The sequence below is a fragment of the Thalassophryne amazonica genome, chromosome 14 (assembly GCF_902500255.1).
Source record: "Thalassophryne amazonica chromosome 14, fThaAma1.1, whole genome shotgun sequence".
Lineage (NCBI taxonomy): Eukaryota > Metazoa > Chordata > Actinopteri > Batrachoidiformes > Batrachoididae > Thalassophryne > Thalassophryne amazonica.
In genome coordinates, this window is record NC_047116.1 from 20,943,448 (window position 1) to 20,955,734 (window position 12,287).

The 12,287-nt window shown below is 39.2% G+C and overlaps 1 protein-coding gene across 1 annotated transcript in view; it reads left to right on the forward strand.

The window, feature by feature from the left end:
* The window catches only part of LOC117524746 (transmembrane protein FAM155A), a 285,520-nt gene that overhangs the window by 266,974 nt on the left and 6,259 nt on the right, over positions 1-12,287 (forward strand). Inside the window, exon 2 of the mRNA XM_034186566.1 lies at positions 10,226-10,397. Within this exon, the coding sequence (XP_034042457.1) occupies positions 10,226-10,397 (172 nt within the window). The remainder of the gene's footprint in view (positions 1-10,225; positions 10,398-12,287) is intronic.

A 12,287-nucleotide genomic window follows, 5' to 3' on the forward strand; every position in this document is an offset into this window, starting at 1 on the left:
CGGTAGTGATTTCACAGAAACCACGTGATCGTTGCTGCAGGTGATAACGCCACACAGTGAGGCGGCCACGTTGCAAGAAAAAATGGAGGGAAAAAATGTGCAAAGTAGATCATTAGTTTCCACATTGAGAATTCTAGCATGTCTGGACCATGTACAATCCTGTGCAAAAGACTTTGGCACTCCAGAGTTTGATAAACGTAGTATCACAGAAGTGGGCGGGTGTGAGTTGCATCATGTCTGTCTGTGGCTCTTCTGTACTGAGACATGTGAAGTCTACATGGAAAAATATTTGAAGAGCAGAACCTTCGGTGGATGGGTGGCAGACATGGGGCCAAATACAAAAGTATTTGTATTTGAAAATACTTAAATACATTTTCGGAGTATTTGTATTTGTATTTTCTGATTTTGAATTCAAAGCATTTGTATTTGTATTTCAAATACATCGCCAATCACAAGTATTTCCAAATACTTTTACAAATACTTTTTCAAATACTTTTCAAACTTGGGAATCTCTGTGACACCGTGTTGAATATAGATTGTGATAGTTTGATTATTGCCTGTGATATTATAATGGTGAATTTGTGATAAAACATTCAATCCTTTACTTATCAATAGTATTTGGTCATGCTATTTTCACAATAAATTGTCACTGGTTTATCAGTTTTTGTGTTGATTTGTTGTTTATAGTTCATAGAAAGTATCTGCATTTGTATTTGAAATACTCAAAATATAAAGTATTTGTATTTGAAAAAGTACAAAGTATTTGTATTTGTATTTGGAATTCGAAAATCTAAAGTATTTGTATTTGTATTTAAATACAATGTAAAGTATTTGACCCCATGTCTGATGGGTGGGGGGTTGGGTACTGATGCATCAATAAGTCCTACAGTGCATCCGGAAAGTATTTACAGTTGAAAGTATTCACAACTCCATTTTGGAATAAAGCTGTAACATAACAAAATGTGGAAAAAGTGAAGCGCTGTGAATACTTCCCGTTGCTCATCTCTGGATTCCGTAGTATTAAGCAGATGAGAGTCTACGATTCCCCTTGGATGGGGACAAGTCCGACGCAGGTTACTTCCCCAACTGATGCCGGTACCCGTTTCCAGGTGGGTGGACTGACACAGTGTAGATCAGGAGTGGGTAACTTGTTTCCAGATAGGGCCAAGAGGGTGCAGGTTTTCTTTGCAGCCACTGATTCCAGCAGTGATTCTATCTGCTCAAAGTGATATTAATCAGTGAAATCACCTGGTGGAATCAGTGGCTGCAAAGAAAACCTGCACCCTCTTGGCCCTTTCTGGAACAAGTTGCCCACACCTGATGTAGATTGTGTCTTATCCAAGGACAGGATTTGAATCCAGGTCTACATAGCAGCAGACTACCTCTTTATCTACTGAGCTACCTGTTGTATGCATCAGGATTGGGGTGAAATCTGGGCAACATAATACAAAGACTGATTTGGAATCAGTTCAATCTCTGATGTGCCAATTCTTCCTCCTTTTTCTGGGACTCTGCTCTTCACTTCCTGGATGTCTTATGTATATGGTTGCTTTGTTTGATTTGCTTAGTTTCATTAGTCTGACCAAAGCAGATGGTCACCCTACTCATACAACCCCTGGCAAAAATTATGGAATCACCGGCCTCGGAGGATGTCCATTCAGTTGTTTAATTTTGTAGAAAAAAAGCAGATCACAGACATGACACAAAACTAAAGTCATTTCAAATGGCAACTTTCTGGCTTTAAGAAACACTTAAGAAATCAAGAAAAAAAGATTGTGGTAGTCAGTAACGGTTACTTTTTTAGACCAAGCAGAGGAAAAAATATGGACTCACTCAATTCTGAGGAATAAATTATGGAATCACCCTGTAAATTTTCATCCCCAAAACTAACACCTGCATCAAATCACATCTGCTTGTTAGTCTGCATCTAAAAAGGAGTGATCACACCTTGGAGAGCTGTTGCACCAAGTGGACTGACATGAATCATGGCTCCAACACGAGAGATGTCAATTGAAACAAAGGAGAGGATTATCAAACTCTTAAAAGAGGGTAAATCATCACGCAGTGTTGCAAAAGATGTTGGTTGTTCACAGTCAGCTGTGTCTAAACTCTGGACCAAATACAAACAACATGGGAAGGTTGTTAAAGGCAAACATACTGGTAGACCAAGGAAGACATCAAAGCATCAAGACAGAAAACTTAAAGCAATATGTCTCAAAAATCAAAAATGCACAACAAAACAAATGAGGAACGAATGGGAGGAAACTGGAGTCAACGTCTGTGACCGAACTGTAAGAAACCGCCTAAAGGAAATGGGATTTACATACAGAAAAGCTAAACGAAAGGCATCATTAACACCTAAACAGAAAAAAACAAGGTTACAAAGGGCTAAGGAAAAGCAATCGTGGACTGTGGATGACTGGATGAAAGTCATATTCAGTGATGAATCTCGAATCTGCATTGGGCAAGGTGATGATGCTGGAACTTTTGTTTGGTGCCGTTCCAATGAGATTTATAAAGATGACTGCCTGAAGAGAACATGTAAATTTCCACAGTCATTGATGATATTGGGCTGCATGTCAGGTAAAGGCACTGGGGAGATGGCTGTCATTACATCATCAATAAATGCACAAGTTTACATTGATATTTTGGACACTTTTCTGATGTTTAAGGATGATGAAATCATTTTTCAAGATGATAATGCATCTTGCCATAGAGCAAAAACTGTGAAAACATTCCTTGCAAAAAGACACATAGGGTCAATTTCATGACATAGGGTCAATGTCAACAAGCAGATCTGATTTGATGCAGGTGTTAGTTTGGGGATGGAAATTTACAGGGTGATTCCATAATTTATTCCTCAGAATTGAGTGAGTCCATATTTTTTTCCTCTGCTTGGTCTAAAAAAGTAACCGTTACTGACTGCCACAATCTTTTTTTTTCTTGATTTCTTATAGTGTTTCTTAAAGCCAGAAAGTTGCCATTTGAAATGACTTTAGTTTTGTGTCATGTCTGTGATCTGCTTTTTTTCTACAAAATTAAACAACTGAATGAACATCCTCCGAGGCCGGTGATTCCATAATTTTTTCCAGGGTTTGTAGGTGTCAACCTGACTCCAGAAAGGGCAAAGAGGGTGCAGGTTTCTTTATAACCACCAACTATACCAGGTGATTTCACTGATGAACTCATCCCATCTGCAGTTATTCTGGAGTCAGGTTGACACGGTCTGCTTGAGGTTCCTTCCAATAATCAAACATTCTGTGAGGGACTTTCTCTTTATTGCTGTTGCCAGTGTGCTTGCTAAGGTTTAAGCTTTGTTCATGTGTAGCACCTTGGGGCGAGTGGTTTTGTGATTTGGTGCCATATAAATAAAATGAATTAATTTTGAATTATTTGATGTTTAGCATCACTGCAAAGAGAATCTTGTAAGAGTCTTGTCTGTTGTCTGTGACAATATCTTCAAAACGCAAAGAGCAATTTCTGTCAAAGTTGGTACATAAACTCAATGGTCCATCCTCTTAGAGAACAGGTCATGTCAAGATCATAGGTCTAAAGTCAACATCAAGTCAGAGATCACCATATAAAATGCATTAATCACTATATTTCACAAATTATACAATATTTTGCATAGGCTTTTGGTCACCTGGGAATAACAAATGTATCAGACCTCTAATGTCAATGGCATCATGTAATGACATCAAGAAAAGTGAGAAAATTAATAGCCTTCTTTTTGGGGGAAAGGGTGCATTGTTTTGTTTTGTTTTTTTACATCAGTATGTCAACAGAACATAAAATTTGAAATGTTCAATTCAATTTCAATTTATATTCATTTATATAGCGCCAAATCACAACAAAGTTGCCTCAAGGCCCTTCACACAAGTAAAGTCTAACCTTACCAACCCCTAGAGCAAGCAAACAGGCGACAGTAGTAAGGAAAAACTCCCTCTGATGATTTGAGGAAGAAACCTCAAACAGACCAGACTCAAAGGGGTGACCCTCTGCTTGGGCCATGCTACCGACAGAAATTACAAAACAATTCACAAAATGAATACAGGAAATGTTGCAGGTGCACAGGACAGGAGGGTTGGAGAAACAGACACCACATCCATCTCTGGATGGAGCCGCACCTCAAACAGAGAGAAAAAAACAGAATCACAATGTTCAAAGATTCATATTTCCAGAAAAATCAAACTTTAAATTTATCAGTAATGGTGTTACAACCCTCATTTTCAAATCATTCAAATCAGTACTTCTTTAAGTTTTGGGATGTTTAACCTGCCTAAAGCATGCACAGTGCTGTACACTTGAATGGAATTTATATGAAGAATTGGTTTTAATGAGAAAATATCATCACTTGCTTTTTTGTGAACTGATGATAAAGTAAAGACCAATTATCGCCTTCGGCAACAAACGAACTGTCAATCAGGCTGAGAGTTTCAGCAGCTTACATTCCTGTGAGCCTTTGTGACTTCAACGTTTCAATTTAAAATTCCACTCAAGTGCAAGTCTGAAAAACTTGAAATTGTTTTCTTGATTTATTTGGTTGTTCTCCTCATAATCACTTCAGTGAAACACTCTATCAAGAGCCACCTGTCTGACAGTCTGAAGTAATGAGAAATTTATATATATATATATATATATATATATATATATATATATATATATATATATATATATATATATATATATATATATATATATAGTTCTGCTCCACATCCAAATCATTGCTGAATGTTAATGAGCTTTTATACTTCCAGCAAGCAATGTATCTACCAAGTTTCATTAAAATGCTAACTTTTGCAGAAATTCTGCTCAAAAACAACTAGCTGCAAAAGCAAACATGCTTGGTGGTGGAAGTGAGGTGCAGCTTGATGTGCTGTCATGTTTGGACTAATTAGACTTAGTTTTTACCTTCATTACTGGGCATCCAGAAAGTATTCACAGCGCTTCACTTTTTCCACATTTTGTTATGTTACAGCCTTATTCCAAAATGGAGTAAATAAATTTTTCCCCACCTCAAAATCCTACTCACCATAATGATAACATGATTTACATACATAAGTATTCACGCCCTTTGCTCAGTACTTTGTTGATGCACCTTTGGCAGCAATTACAGACTCAAGTCTTCTTAAATATGATGCCACAAGCTTGGTGCACCTGCCTTTGGGCAGTTTTGCTCATTACTCTTTGCAGCACCTCTCAAGCTCCATCAGCGTCGGTGCACAGTCATTTTCAGATCTCTCCAGAGATGTTCAGTCAGATTCAGGTCTGGGCTCTGGCTGGGCCACACAAGGACATTCACAGAGTTGTCCTGAAGTCACTCCTTTGATATCTTTGCTGTGTGTTTAGGGTTATTGTCCTGCTGAAAGATGAATGCTGCAAAAAAAAGGGTGTCTAAACACAAGAAAAAACACTAAATCTGAGGGAAATTATCTTGCTGCATCGACAGATAATTTCATTTGGCGTTATCTAGAATTAAGTTTTTTAAATCTAGAAATAAGGACGTTGAACACTTAAAATTAGAAATGAACCCTTTAAACAAGATAAATTATGTAACACTTCCAAATCCTAAAGTTTTTATTTTTAATCTTGGTAAGATCCAAATAATTTGCAGTGTACCAAGGATGATCAGTGGAAGCAGGATGCACCTGAACTCAATTTTCAGCTTCATGGCAAAGGCTGTGAATGCTTATGTACATGTGATTTCTTATTTTAGAGATAGAAATTTGCAAAAATGAAAAAAAAAATCACAATGTCATTATGGGGTATTGTGTGTAGAACTTTTGAGGGAATTCGGAATACGGCTGTAACATAACAAAATGCGGAAAAAGTGAAGCGCTGTGAATACTTGCTTGATGCACTGTAAGTGGTTCTCCAGCTTCCAGATAATTCCTTTTGGGGATTTGGTGCCAGGAGAGCGTCTGTTCCAAGCCCAGATAAATGAGAAGTGTTGCTTCAGGAAGGGCATCCGGTATAAAACAAGCCAACCCAACTATGCAGACTAAAAATCAAATTTTCATACTGATCGGTCGAGACTGGTGCCACCGACCAAACGCCCCTCCCCCCAAAAAAACAGTCCCCCCTGCCTTCACTGTGCATGTATCATTTCAGAGCGTCAGCAGCAATTCACCGATTATCTCCTCGTTTCTGCTTAAAACTTCCTCATTTCTGTTTACCGCTGACTTTTGAATGATTTAAAAGGTTTTACTTTGTCATCTTATGGTTAATTATAACATTATTCCGTTTGATCGCTTTGGGTGTAGAGAGTCAGATTCAAAGAGTCACACTCAGACGTGTGGCTGTTGCGCTCTGATCGCTCCCTTGTCTTATGATGAAATAATGCCGAATTTATGTGGAAATGATTGTTGTACAAAAGCGTCAGATATCTGTCTCTGAGATAGATGATGACTGGAGTGCAGTTTGAAGCAGAAACAAGGTGATAATCGGTGAAACTCTGGTGACACTCCAAAATGATGCATGCACAGTGAAGGCAGGGGGACCGATTTTATGGGGGGGGGGGGGGGGGTTCAGTTGCCAACAACGGGTTAACAACGACCGCCACCAGTGCCAGTGCTCAACATGGTGCAGGCGGAAATTGGGCAATTGCTGGGCGAAGAAGAAGAAGAGGAGGAGAACATGTCAGACAGCGGTAGAAGAGGAAAACCAGAAGGGTGGAGGTGAGAGTCTGGGCTTTGATGGATGCGCAGATGGAGGACATGCAGGTGGTTGGTGTGACCGAGGAAGATACAGAGGACAGGGTGACATGGAAACAATTGATCTGCTGTGGTGACCCCTAACGGGAGCAGCCAAAACAAGAAGAAGAAGCAGAAGAAGAGGTGCCAGGAGAGGGGCACAGCCACTCTAAAATCATTGGCAGAAATCAACACCTGGCTGTTTATCCCTGGAGAGGCATAAACCATCAGAGGCCAAACAATGATGCCTGTACTGTATGCCAGAATGGTTTTTGTAATCATCTTTAACCCATTAATGCCAGAATGTTCCGAGGATGGATCCTGAAAGTCGTGTTCTCAATGGTTTGTAGTCACCTTTTCTCAGCAAAATGAAAAAAATATGATTATCTATGGAAAACTAACCATCTCCAACATAAAATGAGCCCAAGCACATTATTACATATATGTCGGACTAGGATCCTTGGGTATCACCAGAATGGCTGTGTCAAACCAGTGGTTGCTTAGGCATATGTTTTTGGGCAAAACAATTTGATAAATGGACTGCATTTATATAGCACTTTTCCATCTGCATCAGAAGCTCAAAGCGCTTTTACAATGATGCTTCCCCCGTTCACACAGACACACTCATACACCGATGTCATGGTGCTGCCATGCAAGGTGCTCACTACACACCGGGAGCAACTAGGGGATTAAGGACCTTACCCAAGGGCCCTTAGTGATTTTCCATTCTAGCTGGGATTTGAACCAAGGATCCTCTGGTCTGAAGTCCAACGCTTAACCACTAGACCGTCACCATCACCTCCAGTTTGATAAAGAGGATACCCAAATTGGACTGAAGATTGGTAGTTTCAAACACCTTTAAAAAAAATAGTGACATCAGGACACACTGTGATCTACAAAGTGTGAATAATAATAATGTAATTTGTGCAGATAGAGGATAAGCTTTAGCAAAACTCAGGGCATGTGAGTGTTAATGCATCTTGAAATAAATCACTTCTGCTTGAATGTGGATTTGGCTGCTCAGCAGTGGCGGCTGGCCCATAGGGGGCGCTCGGGCGCTGCTCTCCTAGATGTGGAGAGGAAAAGTCATAATATATATTTAAAAAGTATTATCAATGTCAGTTTTACTTACTTGTATGTGCCTACATGTAATATGAATGATTAAAACAACACTTCCTCCAGCTGACTCTCATTCAACAGTGCATTTCCACGGACAGAAGCAGAGAACGTATCATTCCTCGTCTTGGGCGGTCATTCAAAGCGCCCTTGAAGTGCAGCGAAATAACCAATTGTATGTAGTTGCTAGGGAAAATTAATAAATATTTGGCAAATCAACATTGCCAAAATTAATGGCTTTGGGGTGCCGGAATTTTAACCCTTGCTACAAAAATGCGGGAACGTTAGACTACAGTCAGTGATATACGTGATGCTGCAGCTGTCAGTCAGGTTATATTTATTTATTTTTATTTTGTCTCTGTGTGTTTTGCTGGAGTAAGTTGAAGAACTCTTCGGAGGTTTAAAACGGGACAAAACTCATCAAATCAATGACACCAAAGTTTGGCGGGGATCCTTTTGCACATCAGATCTTTCTCGTGGTTTAATGATAATTGCACATCCCGGTTGGAGGAGAGACGTTTGTCTGACTCGTTATAAACCGTGTCAGGCTTCATTCACTGTCAGCGCGCACACGTCACGGAGGCTGCTGATCTGCGCGGATGGAAAGGAGCGCATCCACCTCTTCAGGTGAGCTGACGAGCTGCTCGGATTTATTCCCGAATGTTGCTCCTGGTGTGGAAACGAGAAAATTGAAAATTGAAGATAAAACGAATGAGTGATGTTTTTTTTATTTGTTTTAGGGGCTCAAAGCTGTGATCTTTATTGGGACAGCAGACCAGTTATAATGGTAATAGGGGAGGCCGGGGCTGTTTGTAACAGTGTTCAAAGCTGCAGCCTTGCTGGTATTTTGATTTCACTTTACACGTTATGAGGATCAGTTCACAGAAGTGAAATATTCTTTGGAGTATTCCACACTCTAAAACAAATGATTTGCTCAGTTTAAAAACTAAACAAAAGAAAACCCTAAAATAGCAATTTGCGTGTTTTTTAAAGAAATTCTAACTCAGCCACTGAGTACACACAAGACACTTATAGTCAGACAAACCCAAGTTTAGCAACACATTTAATTAAGTGGTTTTGTAAACTTAATTTGCTTTGTCCTCTACACTGTTAATTAATTTTAACCAATTTAATTTAAAGGTTTTGGTGTTATTAGTTAGTCAAGTTATTTAATTTAAGTTTTTCAAGCTTCTTTAGTTTGCCTCCAATCCACTCAGTAATGTTCATCCAAAATATTACCTTAATTTTCTCTCTCTCTCACACACACACATACTCACACACACTCTCTCTAACACTGTCTCTCTCTCTCTAACACTCTCACTGTCACACACACACACACTCACTCTCTCTCTCTCTCTCTCTCTCTCTCTCTCTCTCTCTCTCTCTCGGAAAGTGGTATGAACATTGTAATATGTACATAATGTTCTTTTGTCAATTGAAGAATTTTTCCATGTTTTTAAAGAGTGTAAATTTGGTGATATTTTCTATTTTGTTAAGGGGGTGTCATTGTGAACCCCAGGATCTGTTTGTCTGAAGATAATGGCAGTGCAGTACAGTTTGGTGTACTATGTGTGTAATTGGTGTCAAATGGTGAAATGTTCTTTGCTCAAGAACTTGAGTGTTGTATTTGATACTGTTCCTTTCCAAAGTAGAAATGGGGCCTAATATAGCTGTAAATGGTTAACTTTATCTGTAAAACTGCTGATTTTGAGAAGGACATGAAATGATTATTGTGGAATTGTAGTAATTTTCTGACTGTTCACTTGAATGCCTGTACTGGACAAGGCAAGGGAATCTATTGGCACAGCAGCCCCACCAAGACTGTTTTTCACCAGCCGCCACTGCTGCTCAGTTATTTTGATGCCAGGCTAAAATTAAAATGTAATATAAATTGTTGACCGTTTTTGAGCAAGCGATGAGCAGTTTCATTGGATCAGGGTGAAAACTGACTTGAGTGGGGAGTGCAACAGTCTGCAGTGTCTGTGCTAGGAGGAACGTGCAGCTCTGTGAGCAATGCGCACAGCTTCACTCATCACGCTGGCAAAGGCTTAAATGAAAGTGTTCATATTGAGCAATATCCTAAACATTAATCAAAAAAGTTGCCTTGTTGCCTTCCTGAAATAACAGTTTTGAAATAAATGTGGTCACTTGAATATTTTGGTGTTTTTATCATGATTGCTGAACCTGGAAATGTCTTGACTTCAGGCCATCTAATTTTGTTTAAATTTTAACAGGCTTTCTGTCGGTATAAATGAAATGACGCTTTTATCACATGCTCATGAGTAATAACCCCTTACATTTAGTTACTACATGTCATTTCAGCAGAAACTGCTTTAAAAGTCTTATATACGTCATAAAAAATTAACTCATGCACCCCATCTTTCTGCCCCCCCCCCCCCCCCCCATTTCCTTCTCAGATGGTTTACAAGCTGTGGCTGTGCTCTCAGTACTTCCAGACCCCACAGATGCACTGCAAGAATCGAATCCCCTGTGGTCAGTACTGTCTGGAGGTGCAGCAGCGATGCCCCTTCTTCCTGCCAGACAATGATGATCTCATCCATGGAGGCAGCCCCAGTTTTATATGCACAGGTACAAAATAAATTCCCTTCATTTTAAAACCGTGTTTATTTTTATCTTGATTTGAATTTCCATCAGTAAATATGCAACCCCAAATAGAAAAAGTTGGGATGTGTGGAAAATGCTAATAAAATCCCCCTGCAGTGATTCTCGCATTTTGTTTGTCTTCTATTTCATTGCAGACTATATGAACCCAAGATATTTCATGCATTGTATGGTCAGCTTCATTTCATTTGTTAATACACATCGATTCCTTCATTTCAGACCTGTAACACATTTTTTTAAAAATGGGATGGGGCAAATTAGGGCCAACAATGAGGAAAAAAATGATTACTAATGATGTTATTTCAAACAGGTGATGTCAACAAGTGATTATAATCATACTTTACTGCAAATGTAGTATCCATGAAAAGCTGATTCGAGGAGCAAAGATGGGCAGAGGATCTTCAGTTTGTCAACACATGCATGAGAAAATGACTGAAATGCTTAAAAACAGTCTTCCTTAAAGAAAGATTGGAAGGGATTTACATATTTTTCCCTCCAGAGTCCAAAATATCTTTAAAGGATTCAAGGAAATCTGGAGGTATTTCAGTGCACAAAGGACAAGCATGCAAGCCAAAGATGAACTCTTGTGATCTCAGATCCTGCAGATGGGACCACATCAAGAACAGTTATTCATCAATAGTTGATATAACCATATGTAAGGGTTGGTGACCAAGTGGTCAGTGCGCTTAATTTCAGAGCGGAAGGTTTCCGGTTCAAATGTGGAGTCGTGTCAGGAAGGGCATCCAGTGTAAGACTTGTGCAAAATCGACTTCAAGTGAAAACAAGGGAGTAGCTGAAGGCAGTTACTAGTTGATATAATCATATGGGCAAGGGATCACGTTGGGAAACTGTTATGAAGTTCTACAATACAGTTACTCTACATTCACAAATGCCACTTAAAACTTAACTGTGCAAAACGCAAGCCTTGTCCAGCATTGAGTTCTCTGGGCAGAGGCATCTGGGTTGGATCGTCACGCAATGGAAGTGCATTGGATCAGTCAGAATTTGAGACCTTTTTTGCGTTGACATCGATGTCATGTGCTTTATGTGCTTCAAAACAAAGCTGAATTGGGAACATCCAGATTGTTATCAGCAATAAGTCCAAAGGGTCTGTCATGGTTTGGGGTTGTGTCAGTGCCCTTTACAAAGGGAATTTACAATTCTGTGATTGCAGCATTAATACAGAAAAGTACATTGAGATTTTGGAGCAACATTATGCTGCCTATAAGATGACATATTTTTCAGGGATGTCCATGCATTTTTCAGCAAGACAATGCAAAACCACATTCTGCACACATTACAAATGCATGGCTGTGGAAGCAGAGGATACAGATACTGAACTGCCCTGCCTGTGACCTGTCCCCAGTAAAGAATGTGTGAATTTTGAAACACAAAATGCAAGAACGTGATCCTGTACTGTTGCACAGGAGTTTGCAGAAAGAATTTTAGGTGTGAATTTTAGGAATGGCAACTTTACAAAGTGGTAAATGCTTTAATGCGCCGCCTACTTTTTTTTTATTTTTTGTATTGTATTGCAGATCTGAAATGCAGGAATGGATGTATATGAAAATATAACGCAATGCTAAAATACTCTTGGCCGTATGAACATTATGTTCTTTATAATTTGCAGTTGTTTAATTATTTATTAAGATCCTTTTGTTTTACGTACAATTTATACATGTTCAATTAATTTCTCTGTTAACCACTCAATCAAAAGCAATATTTACATTTTAATGGCATCTGTGTGTGTGTGTGTGTGTGTGTGTGTGTGTGTGTGTGTGTGTGTGTGTGTGTGTGTGTGTGTGTGTGTGTGTGTGTGTGTGTGTGTGTGTGTGTACATGAGCATTTGACAAGAGT